The sequence below is a fragment of the Capsicum annuum genome, chromosome 6 (assembly GCF_002878395.1).
Source record: "Capsicum annuum cultivar UCD-10X-F1 chromosome 6, UCD10Xv1.1, whole genome shotgun sequence".
Classification (NCBI taxonomy): Eukaryota; Viridiplantae; Streptophyta; class Magnoliopsida; order Solanales; family Solanaceae; genus Capsicum; species Capsicum annuum.
Genome location: NC_061116.1, coordinates 102,492,642 through 102,510,981, shown reverse-complemented (window position 1 = coordinate 102,510,981; position 18,340 = coordinate 102,492,642). Strand labels below are relative to the sequence as shown.

The window sequence follows — 18,340 nt, the reverse complement described above, 5'->3', positions numbered from 1 at the left end:
TGTCAGTTGAAATATAATATGACAGTACTTTTGTTTTGCTCTGTTTGTCATTAGAAGAAGTTCTAAACTTAATAGCAGGCTCAAAGGGATAGCTTGGGGCTACTTATAGTGTTAAGCACCATGTAACGTCTCGGGATGAGATTTCGGGTCATTACAAACTTGGTATCAAATCCTAAGGTTTAAGGATTTCTAGAGAGTCTCAGAAGCTACATTATGTAGAGTCTTAATCATCGGTGTGTAGCGTGCCATATCTTTGAGCAAGAGGCTACAAGATGTGTTAGGGAAAAAGTCAACTCTTTCCCTCATATTTTGTCATGCTTATGTTGTCTCTCTCTATTATTAATTCATACTCTTTCATAACAGAAAATGCCTCCTTGTCAAACCCACAAAAATAATAACAAGCAACCTCAACCTGCTGATCCTCTTAATAAAAATATGTCTCATGCTGAGTTTTGGGCAACTTTTCAGGTGTTAGCCCAGGAAGTCACCGCTAACATTCAGGCCAATAACCAGGTTGTAATTTTGTACCAGGAAGGAGGTGATTTAGCTACAGCCAGGATCTGAGATTTCATGAGGATGAATCTTCTAGAGTTTTATGAGTCAAAGATAGGTGAGGACCCATAGTTGTATCTTTAGGAGGTGAAGAAGATCACCCAAGTCATATATATTTCTGAAGAAGAGAGTGTAGATTTGGCCTCTTATAGGATGAAAGATATTTCTTATGACTGGGTTATGATGTGGGGGAACAATAGAGAGGAGAATATTACTTCTATAACATAGTAGATGTTTTAGGATGCTTTTCTGGACAAGTTCTTCCCACTTGAGATGAGAGAAGCAAAGATAGAGGAGTTTATGAACCTAAGGTAAGGCTCTATAATAGTAAAAGAGTATTGCCTCAATTTCAACCAATTAGCTGAGTATCCTCCTGACTTGGTAGATGACACTCGATCTAGTATAAGTAAGTTCATGACCAATGCTTCTAGTTTGGTGCTAAAAGATTGTAGGACTGCTATGCTTAATAGGGATATGGATCTGTCTAGACGGATGATGTATTCTCAGTAGATTGAGGTAGATAAGATAAGGGAGAGAGATAGAGTAAGGGGAAATAAGACGTTAGATCAGAGAAATTTTAGCATGGCTAGACTAGATCCCATGAAGGGAATTAGCCCCAGTTTCACAATCGTTCATCTATCCCAATGCCTTTATCAGCTAGTGCTCCCATGCCCCGAAATAGGCAGGAGCAGGAGAATAGGACTTCTATATCTAGAACCTAGAATAGCTTGAGTAATAGACCTCATTATCCTCCATGTACTAAGTGTTGCAGAGACCATCCCAGTGAGTACTTAGCCAAACAGAGGGATTGTTTTATTATGGAAAGATGGGCCATAAACTTAGAGAATGTCCATATGCTAGGCATGGAAGATAAGATATTCATCCCCTAACTTAGGCTACTAGCGCCCCAGTTTCTCCTTAGGGTACTTCATCCAGTACTGGTGGTGGACAGTGCCAGAATAGGTTTTATGCCCTACCATCCATTCAGGAGCAGGAAGATTCTCCCGATGTTGTTACCGGTATGCTTTGTGTCTTTTTCTTTAATGTTTATGCGTTGTTGGACCCTGGGTCAAGTTTTTCCGATGTGACCACGTTAGTTGCTGTGAATTTTGAAATGAGTTCCAAGAATATCCCGAGCCTTTCTTGGCTTCCACCCCAGTAGGAGAGTCAGTCGTTGCTAAGCAAGTGTATAAGAAGTGTCCTATTACTATTCTTCATAAGGTTATATTTGCTGATTTAATAGAGTTAGATATGGCCGATTTTGATCTTATTATGGGTATGGATTGGCTTTATTCCTATTATGCATTTATATACTGTCGTACCCATGTGGTTAAGTTTTAATTCCCAAATAAGCCAATTTTTGAGTGGTCTGAAAGTTTAGTTTCCCCCAAGAGTCATTTTATATCCTATCTCAAAGCTAGAAAGTTAATATCTAAAGGTTGCATCTATCATCTAGTTTAAGTTAAAGACACTAATTCTGAAGCTCTAACTCGTCAGTCAGTCATCATAGTTAATGAGTTTCCAGATTTTTTCTAGAAGATCTCCAAGGGGTACCTCCCGATTGAGAGATAGAATTTGAGATTGACCTTTTTCTCGATACATAGCCTATTTCTATTCCTACATACCGTATGGCACCCACAAAGCTTAAGGAGTTGAAAGAGTAATTCAAAGATCTTTTAGATAAAGGTTTCATAAGGCCTAGTATTTTTCCTTGGGGCATACCTGTCCTGTTCATGCGAAATAAAAATGGTTATTTGCGTATGTACATGGACTATCGTCCGCTTAATAAGGTCACAATTAAGAATAAGTACCCTCTTCTAAGAATTGATGACCTTTTTGACCAGTTGCAAGGTGCAAGTTATTTCTCAAAGATAGACCTTAGATCAGGCTATCATCAGTTTAAAGTAAAGGAGTGTGATATTCCAAAGATAGCCTTCCAAACCCGCTATGGTGACTTTGAGTTTCTAGTCATGTCTTTTGGGCTAACCAATGCTTCTACAACTTTCATGGACCTCATGAATCGAGTGTTCAAATAGTATCTTGATATGTTTGTCAAATTGTTCATAGATGATATCCTTGTGTACCCCTGTACTGAGGATGACCATGTGGATCATCTTAGAATTGTCTTTCAAAAAATTAGAGATTATCAATTATTCACCAAATTCAGCAAGTGTAAATTTTGGCTAAGTTCAGTAGCCTTTCTGAGTTATATTATTTCAGTTGAAGGCATTAGAATTGATCCCCAAAGGACAGAAGCTATGAGAAATTGGCCTAGACCTATCTCTTTGTCTGACATTAGAAGTTTCTTGGGTCTAGTTGGATATTACTCTTATTTTGTTGAAGTTTTCTCATCTATTGTGTCTCTTATGTCTAGACTGACCCAAAAGAAAGTTAAGTTCCTTTGGTCAAATTCCTGTGAAAAGAGTTTTTAGGAGTTGAAGACTCAACTCACGTCAACCCCTATGTTGACTTTGCCTGATGGTACGGATGGTTTTGTGGTGTATTGTGATGCCTCTAGAGTTGGTTTATGTTGTGTGTTGATGCAGAGAGGTAAGGTTATAGCCTATGCCTCTAGACAGTTGAAGCCACATGAAAAGAATTACCCAACCCATAATCTTGAATTGGATATTGTGGTATTTGCATTGAAAATTTAGAGACACTATCTGTATGGTGTTCATGTGGATGTTCTTACTAACTACAAAAGCTTGTAGTATATATTTACTCAGAGGGAGTTGAATCTTAGATAGAGAAGATGGTTAGAGTTGCTAAGAGATTATGATATGAGTGTGTTGTATCATTCGGGTAAGGCCAATGTAGTGGCAGACGCCCTTAGTTATTTTCTATGGGCAGTGTGGCTCATATGGAGAAGGATAAGAAGGATTTAGCTTGTGAAGTGCATTGTTTTTCTAGATTGGGTATTAGATTGTTTGATTCAGCTGAAGGTAGTGTTTGGGTTCAGAGTAGTTCCGAATCCTTTTTAGTATCGGAGGCGAAGGAAAAACAAGACATGGATCCTAGTTTAGTCAAATTAAAAGAGTCAGTTAAGGTCCAAAAGGTGGAGGTTTTCTCCCAAGGAGGATATGGTGGGTTGAGATATCACTATAGATTGTGTGTTCCTGGTGTTGATGATTTGAGGTAGAGAGTTATGGTTGTGTCATATTATGTACGATATTCTATTCATCCTGTTTCTACCAAGATGTACCGCGACTTGTGGGAAATCTATTGGTGGAATGGTATGAAGAAGGATATAGAAGAGTTTGTGGCAAAGTGTGCAACTTGCCAACAGGTTAAGGTAGAGCACCAAAGGCCTAATGGTGCAATGCAGGATTTTGGTATCCCCACTTGGAAGTGGGAAGTGGTGAATATGGATTTTGTGACTAGTTTACCTCTTTCACGTCATCATTATAATTCTATTTGGGTTGTTGTAGACAAGTTAACTAAGTCAGCGCACTTCTTACCGGTGCATACATCTTATACAGCTAAGGATTATGCTAGATTGTATATCCGGGAGTTAGTCAGGTTGTATAGAGTTCCCTTGTCTATTATCTCAGATAGGGGTACTTAGTTCACTTCTTAGTTTTGGGGAGCTTTTCAAAAGGGTCTCGATATCCAGGTTCTCCTTAGTTTCTTTTTTCATCTGCAGATAGATAGTCAGTCCTAGAGGACTATCCAGACTCTGAAAGATATGTTCAGGGCATGTTCTCTTATTTTCAAAGGTAGTTGGGATGAGCATTTTTTATTGATTGAATTCGCGTATAACAACAGTTACCACTCTAGCATCCAGATAGCCCCATTTAAGGCTTTGTATGAAAAGAGATGTAGATCACCTATAGGTTGGTTTGAAGTGGGTGAAGCTGCTTTGACTAGACCCGATGCAATGTTTGAGGCTATGGAGAAGGTTAAGTTGATCAGAGAAAGGTTGAAGACAAACCAGAGTCTTCAAAAGTCATATGCAGATGTGAGAAGAAGGGATCTTGAGTTCGACTTTGATGACTTGGTATATTTGAAGATTTCACCCATGAAAGGGATGAAAAGGTTTGGGAAAAAGGGGAAGCTTAGTCCCCGTTATGTTGGCCGTTATAGAATTCTAAGTCATTTTGGGAATGTGGCTTATGAGGTTGAGTTGCCCACAGATTTGTCAGTTGTTCATCCTGTCTTTCACGTTTCTATTTTTAAAAAGTTCATCGGTGATTCCATTATAGTAGATCCTTCAGAGAGCTCAGATATTCAGACCAATCTTTCTTACAAAGAGATTCCAGTCGAGATTCTAGACCATCAGATCCATAGGCTAAGGAACAAAGAGGTTCCCTTGTTCAAAGTTCTTTGGTGGAACCAGTCAGTTGAGGGCGCTACTTGGGAAGCCGAAGAAGATATATGAGCTAAGTGCCCTCATCTCTTCTCCGCAAACTCAGATTTAGCTGAAGGTACTACTATTCCTTAATTCAGTTCCTTTATAATCATGTGTATTCAGCTATAGTTGTCTTCTCTATGAGTTCATGTATTCTCTGAAGTACTCAAAAGCTTAGAGTGATATAGACTCAATTAAGCCATTTATTTCTGCCGTACATCTTCTGTATTCTTAGCCTAACTAGTGACATTCGAGGATCAATGTTCCCAAGGGGGAGATATTGTAATATCCCGAACTTTCTTTAAGTCTAATTTAGTCTCTAAAAGATTAAGGGATGACTTCGTGAGTGAGTAATTTTTAACATGTAGAATTTATCTAATTTTGACTTCTTATCGTGTGGGAAATTGAATTAGCTTTCCAACGATACCCATTTCTCTAAAATCCGATGTTGGAGTAGAAAGATATGGATATTTTATAGAGAACTGTCTGAACTGCCCAGGAGCGACGGGCAAGCCGACAGACCATCAAGCTAGCGATGGACCATCACTTTGACCATCACAACTGAGGTAGTAAACCCTTTCACTAGTCCAAGTGTGATGGTCAGGCTAACGGACCATCGAGCTAGCGACGGACCGTCGCCCAAGCCGTCGTAACTAAGGAAGTAATTACCTATTCTAGTCTAAGTGCGCCGGTCTGGCCGACGGACCATCAAGCTAGCGACAGACCATCGCATGAGCCGTCACAAATCCCGTTCAGCAATTTAAAACCGTTTCTAAAAGTGGGTTTTTGGTCCTTTTCCACCCCTTTTAACACCTAGATATATCAAAACGATGCATAGAACTTCAGTTTCATCCAAAGCATCAAAAATTAGGATTTTTCTCTCAAGACTAACCCTCAAGAGCAAGACCCAGTTCCTTCTCTAAAATTTCACCATAGATGTTGCAAATTAATTTAAGATTCAAGGTTCCCAAGTCAAAAGCTTTAAGAACCCTCACTCAGGAGTACGAAAAAGAGTCTCAAGTAAGCTTGTTCATCTAGATTCATAACCTAAGGTATGTGGGGTTTGAACAAGGACACTCCTTTCGTCCTTGTGCCCAAAAATTGTTTTAATTACAAAGATATATGGCTTTACATATTTTCTTATGAAATTGAAGTATAGGTTATACCCTATGTTGTAATTCTTGAGATTATGATGGTTTCAATGTTTTTAGAAATTGAAGTACATGAGTATGTTGAGATTATAATGCATACTGCTGAAAAATTTCTAGATTTCAATATGATTTATGAATCTTTATGATATCGAGTATGAATTTTGATACGTCTTAACGTGAGATTGATAAATGGGTTATTAAGCCCTATTTGAGATTGTAATTTTAAGAACTTTTGTGCTATAAGCACCCATGATTTGATTGTTTTGAGATTATTGAGAAAGTTTGACCTTGATGGTCATAATTGCTTTGAAATCCACTTCACTGAAAGAGATTACAGATTTTGTAGTTGGTTTCATTATAAACCATGATATTATTTTAAAAGTAGATTTCTTATGAGATGAGTGTAAATAATTAAAGGGAGTAGTATTTAGCACCAAGTCGGGTAAGTTACTACGGTTTCATGCCCCAGAACTACGTGCCACCATAGGATTGAGATTTATGGGTCCGATGATGAGATAATGATCACTGAGTTGAGGTTATACTCCCTGTCAAGAGTATGACGCCTCTCCCCAACGTGAGGTTTCTTCCTAAGGAGGACAAAACGTTGGACTCCATGTAACTCGCATGGGATATGTCAGTTAAGAGAACCTCCCTGCTAGTAAAAGTAATTAAATAGCTTTTGAGTATTTTGCCTAAAGTTTAGAAAAATATCCTAGTCAGTAAAGATTTTTAGATAATGAGTGTAATGGCTCACAAGATTATTCAAATATTGTTTTACTTGAGATTTCAGTTTCCAAGTTACAGTTTTAGCTTTCAGATACAGAGGTGAGCACTGCACTACTTAGTCTATATGTTTTGAGAAGAGACTAGAAATACATATTTTTAGAACTAAGTGTATTGACTCATGAGATTTATACAATACGTTCCATTATTCATAATTTAATGAGATTTACATTTTTGATTTATTCAATCTATGTGAGTCAGTTATATCAGCATGCATGATTTCTATAAAAGATTGATGGTATTGCTGTCTTTAATTATTGCATACACCACCATATACTCAATACATCCTTAAAGTATTGATCCACATATACGTCTGTGTGCTATATTGTCTCATAATGTAGGTTCAGGTGCTCAATCTCAGCAGCAACAGTGATCTCCTAGCATCTCATTTACATCTTTATCCTTGGTGAGTCCTCATAGTTCGAGGACCTATATCTACACATTTTTCTACTTTCATAGTGTTTTGAGTATTATTTTCAGATCAGTTCGAGTTAGTTGGGGTCTTTTCCAATGGATCTCTAGTCTGAGTAGTAGAGGCTTTGTCAGATTAGATAATCAGTGGTGTTTTAGACCTTTCAGTATTATGCTATTCAGACAGTATTCCTTTGTTATTTTAGTTGAAATATGATATGACAGTACCTTTGTTTTGCTCTGTTTGTCATTAGAGTAAGTTCTAAACTTAGTAGCAGGCTCAAAAGGTTAGCTTGGGGCTACTTGTAGCCTTAAGCACTGTGTCACGTCTCGAGATGAAATTTCAGGTCATTACAACTGGTGCTTCATATTTCATTATATTCATTAATAATTTCACGTGCTTTGGTTATGTCTATTTGATATCTCATAAATCAAAAGTACTTGAATGCTTCAAAAGATAGATGAATGAAGTTGAAAATCAATTAGACAAAAGTATAAAGGTATTAAAAACCAATAGAGGACGTGAATATCTGTCAAAATAGTTTGAAAAATTATGTATTGAAAAAAACATTATCAGACAATTGACAACTCCTTATACACCTCAACTAAATGGTGTAGTCGATAGAAGGAATAGAATATTGTTGGATATGACAAGGTCTATGATGGCGTAGGCAAATTTATGAATCTCTTTCTGGGGATATGAGTTATTAACTGCGACCTACATATTTAATAAAGTGCCTTCTAAATCAGTATCTTCTTCTCCTTATGAACTATGTACTGGTAATAAACATAAGTTTAATGATCTACGACCTTGGAGTTGTGCTGCATATATTAAAGATCATTTTGGTGAGTTTGGAAAACTATGTCCAAAATAAAAGAAATGTATCTTTATAAGATACTCAAAACACTCCAAGGAATATGTGTTCATTGGTGAATTGGAAGATAGAAGTACAACTAAAATTGAATCACGAGATGTCACATTCCTGAAAAATGATTTTACAAAAAGGAATGAAATAAAGAAAAATGAGCCTCTTTACAAAGTGTTGAATTTAGATGATCAAATAATGTCGCAGGACATGCTTGATAATTCAATTAATCAAGAAATGATTTTTGGTCCAAGTGGGATTCATGAATAATGAAATTCTATTGAGGAATCTAAACTTTAATTACGTAAGAGTACCAAAAAAGGTATACCTAAACGATCTTATGAGATTAAGGATTATGTTTTCTTGGTATCTCCCACAGAATTGGATGAACCTAATTCTATGACTGAGGCTTTATCATGTCCTGAAAAAGATGAATGGATAAAAGCGATGAAAGAAGAACTCAGGTCCATGAAAACCAATAAATTCTGGGATCTAGTTGACTTTTCTTTTGGGCATAAAGCTATTGGAAACAAATGGATTCTTAAAGTTAAATGCAAATCAAATGGGTCAATAGAAAGGCACAAAGACGATTAGTGGCAAAAGATTATACTCAAGAAGCTGGAATAGATTATGAGAAAAATTTTGGATTTAAGCAGTCTTCAAGGCAGTGGTACCTGAGATTTCATAAGGAAGTAATTTCATTTGATTTCACCATGATCGATGAAGACCATTGCATCTATGTGAAAAAGTATAATGAAAAGTTTGTGATTCTTTCGCTTTACGTGGATGATATTTTACTAGCTGAAAATAATTCGGAGTATGTAAAAACTATTAAGTCATGACTTTCAAATTCTTTTGATATAAAAGACATGTATGATGCAGACTATATATTGGGTGTTAAAATGCAAAGAGACCTTTCCAATAAAATTTTGAGTCTATCTTAAGAAACATACATAATGAAAATTTTGGAACGTTTTTGAATGAATAGTTGTAAATCCATGAATACTCCTATAGCAAGAGGTGAAACTTTATGCCTTGAAATGTGTCCAACGACTAAAAAAGATAAAGAAGATATGTCTCGAGTACCATATTCCAGTGTAGTTGGGAGTTTGATGTACGCTATGATGTGTACTCGTCCAAACTTTTGTTATGTCGTAGGTCTGGTTAGCAGGTATCAATCTAATCCTAGAAGAGATCATTGGAAAGCAGTAAAGAGAATTTTTTTGATACCTGAAGGGAACTACAAACTATTCACTATGCTATAGTGGATCTGATTTATCCATAAGAGGTTATACAGATGCAGATTGGGATGGTGACCGGTATGATAGAAAATCAACTTCCGGTTATACCTTCTTGTTAAATAGTGGTGCAATTTCATGGAAAAGTAAGAAACAAACTTGCACAACCCTATCAACTACGGTATCAGAATTTGTAGTTTGTGCATCTGCAGTACAAGCAGCTGTTTGGTTGAAGAGATTCTTTGAGCATTTGAACATTCCAAAGAATTCTAAGGGTCCCAGGATTTAATATTGTGACAGTCAAGAAGCTATCACCTATACAAAGGATCTTAAATATCACAGCAAAACCAAGCACATTGATATTAAGTATAACTTTAGAAGAGACATAGTAGCATGTAGAGAAATAAATTTGCAATACATTCCTACACGAGAAATGATAGCTGATCCCTTTACTTAGGCGATATCTAGAGACTTGTTTGAGAAACATGTTATAGCTCTAGGATTATGTAGGATATGATTGTGTTTATGTACTGTAGATGACTTGATTGTAATTATTACCAATATAAGAATCTTGAATTTATGTTCAATCTCATATACATGCGAAAAATGTGTTTTATTGTTAAAGTGTGTCAAACAAGTCGCGAGATTGGCTCTCTCATACGAGAAATCGCCTCTTACGTCAAGGAACATAGAGAGAAAAGTTCCACCATAATGACTTGTTTTGTAAAGCCAGATGTGAGTTTCTCTAAGAATATGGATTTGAGGATTATTAAAAAAAGAAACTCAAGTTAGACATTTAGAAGTGCCATGAGAGATTCGGCAATGCGGTTCATGTCTAAGAAAGCAGTTGATTGGAGAAGATAGATTCGAGTTGAAAGGGAAGATGATTAAAATAAATATTTTAACTTATTTACACAAGCCGGCTATTACACTAACCATATAAGAGTCAAGTGTAATTTTGTAGATAAAGTTAACCATGAACTTGAGTTCACCTCTTTAAGAGGATGAGGGATCGGATAAGTAACTACTGGAGTAGTGAATGATGTCTGGGGTATTGTGAGTATAAGTATCCTCATATTAGTAAAGAATTCTTTCCACATGTGATTGGATTCCTATATGTAGCTTGTAAAACCTTATAGGTAAAGCTCGTGATGCTCATAGGTCGCACAAACTATTTGCCATATGAATTGGTGATTTGTTGATGTCGTACTAGTGCGGGTTTTATCCACCATGTGCAAAGTGGGAGATGTAAGATTACGGGTCATGGGTCGTCCATGTGGACCGACCCAATTTTGTTTTTTAATTATCTGTTAAAAGGAAGATAAGAATGGAGCAACCACTTTTTTGAAAAATAGGGGGAACAGTTACCCGCCCACTACTCCAATACATAAATACTACTTCTTCTTCTTCAAAGCATGAGACAGATGAAAAAAGCACAAATTCTTAAGTATCCAGAAATGAAAAAATCAGAACAAAAACAACATAGAAGGCATTTAGTTTTGTGAATAAACAATTTCGTTTCCAAGAGAAACGAAGTAGATTTGGGGCAGATCCTTTCGGAAGCAAAATCAATTTTCACTGCGAAATTAAGGTACACACTGATTTATGTTTTGCTCCGAATTTACTACCAATGTAAAAGTTTTGCCATTGAGAAATCGAAAATTCATCTTCTTCTTCCTCTCTTCTGTGCATCTTTTTAAAAAGCAAAAGTAGGTGTTATTGTAATTTGAGTTCGCTGAAGTTCTGTAATTTTTATTATCAATGTTCTAGAATGGTGTTTTTTCTTCTGTTCCCGAAGAAATTAATCCGAAGCGTAAGGCAATTATAAAGAGATTAGATTCCTTCAGAAAACAAACAATTTTATTGGGCTCAAATCATAATTAATCTAATGGTTCTTCTATTTTCAGCAGACAATTTAAATACATAGATAACTATTGTTTTGTCAACCCAATTCACCCCATTTAAGTTGGTTTCTTGTTTATCATTTCCTACAAAAGTCAAGGCACGGGGCATATGCATTTCTATTGGGGTAGGGGAATGATAATTTAGTCTGGTCTCTGTCTATCCTTATAATCAGCAAGGAGAAAGACCGACAGTAGATTGATTCTTTTTAAAGGTGCTATCAGATCAGTTTGTGTGCAAACTCATTAATATGAGAAGGTATGGAGCTAGTACTCGGATGTGAGTCCTACCGAACTCAATAACTTTTGCTTAAATAAAGTATTTATGTTAAGAGTTCATTAAATATGTACGAACATTAAATTTAGAATTCAATTACTACTTAGAGTTGTCATTTTAAAATTCAGAACTCATACAATTGAAATCAAAACATGGGTACTTCAGTAACTCTATTCAAGAGGCTAAGACCAATTGATGAGGACATTCATGATTCAGTTAATTTCATCTTAAAGGAAAGAAAGAAATACACAATGGCCAAAGAAAAAAAGGTAATGATATTGGAAATTTGGACAAAAGGACGTGGCACTGTTTTATTCTTCTAGTTTTATGAGTTCATATCTAAGAGGTATCCACGAGTGCGAAAAAAATAGTACTAATTGACCCTTATGATCATATAATTCATCTTGAGAAGAGCTTGGCGAAGAAATTTCCGGAGTTGGATTTCTCTAGGCAAGCAACGTGCGCATATCGGCCCAATTTGTCAACTTGCCTCGCTTCTCCTCTCGTATCTTTCTTGCAAACCTTGCACGTCTTGTCTATCCATCCCTCCTCCACATATTGCCCATCCACTGTGGTTGCTCCCCCAAAAACAAAAGAGTGGTTAATTACTTGCTGATTAACGCCACAAATTACATAATATAATTAGTTAGGAGTATAATTACCCTCAACGTAGGACTTGAAGAAATCTTTGTATGTCCCACCAATCTTCCGTCTTAGAGCTCCATACTACAAAGAGGTAATTAAGTGGTCCTCATAAGAGAGACTGACAACATAGTATATTACATGTCTCAGCAGAAGATAACATGCTTTTTTTTACGGGTTACTGATTCAATTACAGGTAATTATCTTTTTAAAGCGACTTAATAGTGTAACTATACAAATGATTAATGAAAAGTTACCTGTTCTTTGGACATTCTCTCCCCAGATTGTGTTTTTTGTCGAGCTTCATCAAGAAGCTCCGCGTCCTTTGCGGATCTAACCTGGGAAAAATCGAGAGCGTCAGTTACACTTGAAAACAAAGATTGCTTCTTCTTATTCTTGGGTTCTTCTTCTTCTTGTGTATGCTCTTTCTTTGCCTTTGCTGAAACTACTACTAGTTTTGATGAGGACATTCTGCTGCTAGGAAGAACACAGCATTTGGCGAAATATTCTGAACCACCCAAATAGTAATTAGGCATAAGGCCATTTTGAGAAGCTGAAAATGGAATAGCCCTGAGCCCCATTAAGTTGCTTTCCAATTACTAGTGCTAAGCTCAAGCTGCAGCTTTAAATTGCTCTATTATATGGGAAGAAATTTGTTTGTGCCATAGTTAATTTTTAGAATAAAAATTTTGGGGCAGTCACTGAAATCAAATAACTGGTGGTTCTTAACATATGACGTGGCTTGTGGTTGACAACTTAAATTAAGATTAAATTTGCACCTTTCACCAATAATATAGCTGTATCTATAGATTTGTTTTTTTACCAGCTGGGGCCATTTACAAGTGGCAAGAATCTTTGACCGATCACCTATCATGTGAATTTTGTCTCTTATTAGTTGTCCAACATTCTTCCTATCAGAATCACGAGCCAGTCAACAGATCTAAACTTGCCCAATTAAAAAAAGCATCAATCTGTACATGAACTTTCCAATAGGAAATAGTCCAAGGTGAAATCAGGGACAAATATAGCTTATAAATTATCTAAACTTGCCCAATTAAAAAAAGCATCAATCTGTACATGAACTTTCCAATAGGAAATAGTCCAAGGTGAAATCAGGGACAGAAATAGCTTATAAATTTTTAGCTAGGGGTTCAATCGCATCCATAATATGTGACATGGAATATGCACATCAATAAGAATTATATGTTGGATTTCACTAATGCTCAAATAAGAAATATGCCTCTAATTAAAATATTATTTAAAACTCATTGTTGACTTGAAGCCTGAAGGGATAGTTTGAACATCATTTCAAATTTAAATCCTTTATGGTTCTCTAAAAATCATTTCAAGTTCTATTTTCCCAGTTAGAATGGCGCTAAAACTTAGTCTAGTATATACAAATTGCTACGGAATCTAATTTTCGTTCCTTGCAAATATCCAAGGTGTGCAAGTCGCATAATTTTTTTTTGTTAAGCATAGAGAACGACTTGTGTGGAAGCTAAATTTTCTCTATCTCTAATTCAACTTGCAATTCATATTGTAATTGTTTAACGGGCCATAATACAAAGATATACACAAACCAACAAATGAAATCGTACAAATCCTAAACAAATACGCATTAATAATACAAGACTCTTAACAACTTCCCTTAAAGAACTGAAGTAAATTGCAGTTCATTTGAGCAAAAATAAAAAATAAAAAATAAAAAAAATGAAGGCCATCTTTAAGGAATAATAGAAAGTTACCTTTGTTTCTTCTATATTTAAATTGAGAGATTACGAACGTATGAGAACATGTCCTCTGTCACATTGAGAAATTCTGCCTATTGTTGCTGTAACTCACACACGAGAGAAAGAGAGAAACAGAGACATGGCTTATGCTGCTCTTACTTCCCTTATGAGCACCATATACCAATCAAGTCAAGTTACTAGAGAAAATTGAAGGAAAAGTGTCTTTTAAGTCTTGAATGAAGGATTGGTGACATTGACCAACTTAAAGGGTCAAATATCATTAGGAAACTTGATTATGTAAATTATGGACATTATTAATATTTTTAAAACTTTCTAATCTTTTCAAAAATACAAATCAACCCACACCCCTCTTCAATCCAAATCAACCAGTCTCTCTCCTCTCTCTCTTGAGACAGCTTCTCTCAACTCTCTCCCAACCAATAGTTCTGCAAAATTCTCCCTTCAATTGCCGGCGACTTCAACCTCTGGCAAAAAATAGTCGGGCGAGTTCCCTTTCGACTTTCAACCATCAATCGACGTGAAGACTTCTCCGGCGACAACAACTTTGAGTTCTTTGTCATCCCATTTCTTTTTTCACAGGTAAAAAATTATGAAGAAACAGAGGAACTAGAGCCAACTACTTTTCTATTATTGAAATGTGGAGTGAATAAAATCCTAATTTCAGACACTTCTTCTTCTTGTTGTCGTATTGTTGATTCAGATTTGTTGGTGATTGTTAATCACAGTTGATGTTCTTAGTGTTTGTGTGTGTGTGATATGTTGATGTTGCTGGGTTGATTTGTTGTTTGTCTTGATAAAAATGGTGTTGCAACAGATGAAGCATATGATGCAAAAGATGAAGATATCTGATGCAACAGATGAAAACATCTGATGCAATAGATTAAAATCTGATACAACTATGAAAATCTTGATACAACAGATGAACAATCTAATAGATCATTCATATGTTGCGATAGACGAATCTTCTATTTGGAAGAAATATAAACAATATTGATCCAACGTCTAACTCATTTTGCAACAGATGAGTGATATGTTCCAACAGATCAGTGATCTATTTTAATTGTTTCCAACGAATTATTCATTCGTTGCAACAGGTCAGTTATATGTTGCAACATATAATATACTTGGTGCAACAGATTAGTAATATATTTTTATGCTTTCCAATAGATTACTTATCCATTGTAACAGGTTGGTTATATGTTGCAATACATAAACTACCTGGTGCAACAGATTAGCGATCTGTTTTATGGTTTTCAATAGTTTATTCATCCATTGCAATGGTTGGTTATATGTTGCATTAGATAACATATCTGGTGCAACAGATTAGTGATCTGTTTTATGGTTTTTAATGGTTTACTTATCCGTTGCAACGATTGGTTATATGTTACATCAGATAAATTACCTGGTGCAACAGATTAGTGATCTGTTTTTATTATTTCTAACTGTTTACTCATCCTTGCAACAAGTTGGTTATATATTGCAACAGATAAACTACCTGATGCAATATATTAGTGATATATTTTTACTATTTTCAAAGGATTACTTATCTGTTGCAACAGGTTGGTTATATGTTGCAACAGATAAAATACCTGGTGCAACAGATTAGTGATCTATTTTTATGATTTTAAACGGTTTACTCATCGTTGCAATAGGTTGATTATATGTTGCAGTAGATAAACTACCTGGTGCAACAAATTAGTGACCTATTTTTACTATTTCCAACCGATAACTCATTCTTGCAATAAGTTGGTTATATGTTGCAACAGATAAATTGCGTGATGCAATAGAATAGTGATCTACTTTTATAGTTTCCAATAATTTACTCATCTATTATAACGGGTCGATTATATGTTGTATCAGATAAAATACTATAACACCCCATATTTTTTTAGCTAGAAATCAATCCATTGTTCCTACATGTAAAACTTCTAATCTTGTAATTCATATTTGAGTACATGACTTACAATGAGTATCCTAGTGAGAAGAGATCTTATGATGTGTTAAACATGTTCATAAGAGTCACTTAAAGTAATGCAAGCTAAGAGCTTTTGAATCTATCAAGTTTTAGTGTTTAATTTTGCAAGGGTCATTTTTGAACGAGCATAACTTGGGTGTATATGGTATTTTGGCAGATTTAGACCCACCAAATTGTAGAGAATCGAATTAGCTTTCTAAAGATACTAATTTCTCCTTAATTCAATACCCGAGCAAAAATTTATACCTATTTTTGTGAGAGGCAGTAATGGTATACGATTGGTTAGGCGCCTGTAATACCCTGAACTTTTCTTAAGCTTAGTTTTTCCTCGAGAAGGTTAATGAATGACTTCCTAAGTGCGTATCATTTAAACCATATAGAATTTTCCTAATTTTGACTTTTTATCATATGGAAAATTTAAAATTAGTTTTTCAATGATACAAGATCCACCCAAATTCGATAACCGGGCAAGAAGTTAGGGCTAATTTAAATCCTAGTTGTAAAACAGCGTCATTATAGTGCTTGGTGAGTCACGGAGAGGGTCCATTTGACAATTGTCAATTTCCAGTGGAACTCTACGATAGCGGCGCATCGCACTGAAGTTCCAGGTCCCAACCAGTGGGACAACGCGATAGCTCCGCATCGCGATGACCCCTAGAATCCCGTTTGTCAAATTCTAGTAAGCCACCGCAATAGTGGCACGTCGTGATGGCCCATAAAATTGGGTTTTCTAGTTTAATTCTTTCCAACTTCGTATAGAAGTTAAAACGGGAACTTTGGACTTTTTTCAAGCCCCTTAAATTGTCCAAACACCTAATCCAAGGTCATTCCAAGCATCATATATGACTTTTCTCAAAGAATTCTCTCAATTAAAAACCCTAAGCATCCAAACCCAATTCCAAGAATCTCCAAAGTTCACCATTAATTCTTTAAACTGATTTAAGAATTGGATTCCTCAAATCAAGAGCATCAATAGTATCCATTCAAGTGTACGAATAGACTCCAAAGGGTTGGAATTCATCAAAAGCTCCTAATTCAAGGTATGTGGGGTTTGAACAAAAACACTTCTTTCGTTCTTGTGCCCAAAGTTTTTTTTTCTTAAAAGATTTTAATGTTTTAAGATGAATTATGCCTAAATTGCTATATTTCAAGTATATGAGATTATGGATTTGGTCAAGTCTTAAATTATATGATACTACACCTATTTTATGATTTGAATTGAGAATTAATGTTAAGAATTGCATATTCCTTCCATGATTGATGTTTGGAATACTCTTAAGGTTGAAGTCATGATTTACCCTTTAGTTTGAATTGAGATTTCTTTAATATGCCTACATGTTTTAAGGTCTAAGAATGAATTTTGATATATTCTATAGTATTTCAAGAATGGTATTGATATCTCCATATCATTGAAGTTTCAAAGCTTGTTAAAGATAGTCTACCAAAGTTTAAAGAAAAGAGTTGATTTTGATCATAAGTTAAGAAAGGAATCCACATCTTGTGATTTAAGTTAAAGGGAAGCATATTGGATCCCATTTCATAATGTTGAATTGTATACGGAGGATTTTCCTAAAAGTTCTGAGCCTAGTATGGGAGTAGTACTTACACCGAGTTGGGCTTGATTCTGAGGTCTCATGCCCCAGAACTACGAGCCACCGTAGGATTTGATTTACCCCAAGTGGGTTAAGCTAGTGATCACTAAAATTAAAAGGTTCTACTCCGATGGTAGGGATTGTATAGCTCTCCCTAACATGGTCAAGACGTTGGACTCCATGTAGCTCATATGGTTTATGTCGGTTAGAAGAAACTCCCAAGTTTCCTAGAGTCTTAAATCTTAAAGTTATTAAGGTTTTAAGTCCTTGAGTTTCAAAGAAGTTCCTTATTTTTCAAAAGACTAAAGTGCATGTTCTTAAAGTTGTTGTTTTAAGAGTTCAACTAGTTTACAAACTTGAGATCAAGGAAAGAATACAGATTTAGAATAAAGTGTAATGGCTCACATGAATTATACTATGAGTTTCATTATTCATGATTGATCAGATTTTTATTCAAGCTGTGTGAGTCATCTACAAACCATGTATGTTTTCCATAAAGATTTAATGTAGTTATATCTAGTTGTATACATCCCCCAAGTGATGATCCACATATATGTCTGTGTGCTACATTGTCTCATAATGTCGGTTAGGTGCTCAGTCCCAGCAGCGTCAGTGATCGCGAGTACCTTTATCTACACCTCTACTCTGGTGAATCCTCATGGTTTGAGGACCTATCTCCAGACACTTCAGTATTTTTAGCAGTTGTTCTACTGCTTTCAGTTCAGTTCGAGTCAGTTGGGGATCTATCCCAATGGCTCTCTAGGTTGTTGAGTAGTAGAGGCTTTGTTAGACTAGATGGTCAGTATATTTAGATTTGTAGTATTTTGTTACTTTTACAGTACTCATTCGGATT

At 35.7% G+C, this 18,340-nt stretch overlaps 1 protein-coding gene across 1 annotated transcript; it reads right to left on the bottom strand.

Annotated features, from left to right (window-relative positions):
• Nucleotides 1–11,666: 11,666 nt before the first annotated feature.
• On the bottom strand, nt 11,667–12,936 carry LOC107875009. Its single transcript, XM_016721680.2, has 3 exons — nt 12,427–12,936; nt 12,190–12,253; nt 11,667–12,096 (listed from the first exon to the last, which is right to left on the bottom strand). The coding sequence occupies exons 1-3, from the start codon at nt 12,748–12,750 to the stop codon at nt 11,927–11,929; spliced, it is 558 nt and encodes a 185-aa protein (XP_016577166.1). The 5' UTR covers nt 12,751–12,936; the 3' UTR covers nt 11,667–11,926.
• Between the last annotated feature and the right edge of the window lie 5,404 nt (nt 12,937–18,340).

Bases quoted from the DNA above. Each gene is read 5' to 3' on its own strand.
- LOC107875009 (XM_016721680.2), bottom strand. From the start codon at position 12,750: ATGGGGCTCAGGGCTATTCCATTTTCAGCTTCTCAAAATGGCCTTATG. The intron at 12,254-12,426 runs GTAACTTTTCAT...ACCTCTTTGTAG, and splicing joins AGAGAATGTCCAAAGAACAG to TATGGAGCTCTAAGACGGAA. The intron at 12,097-12,189 runs GTAATTATACTC...GAGCAACCACAG, and splicing joins CTTCAAGTCCTACGTTGAGG to TGGATGGGCAATATGTGGAG.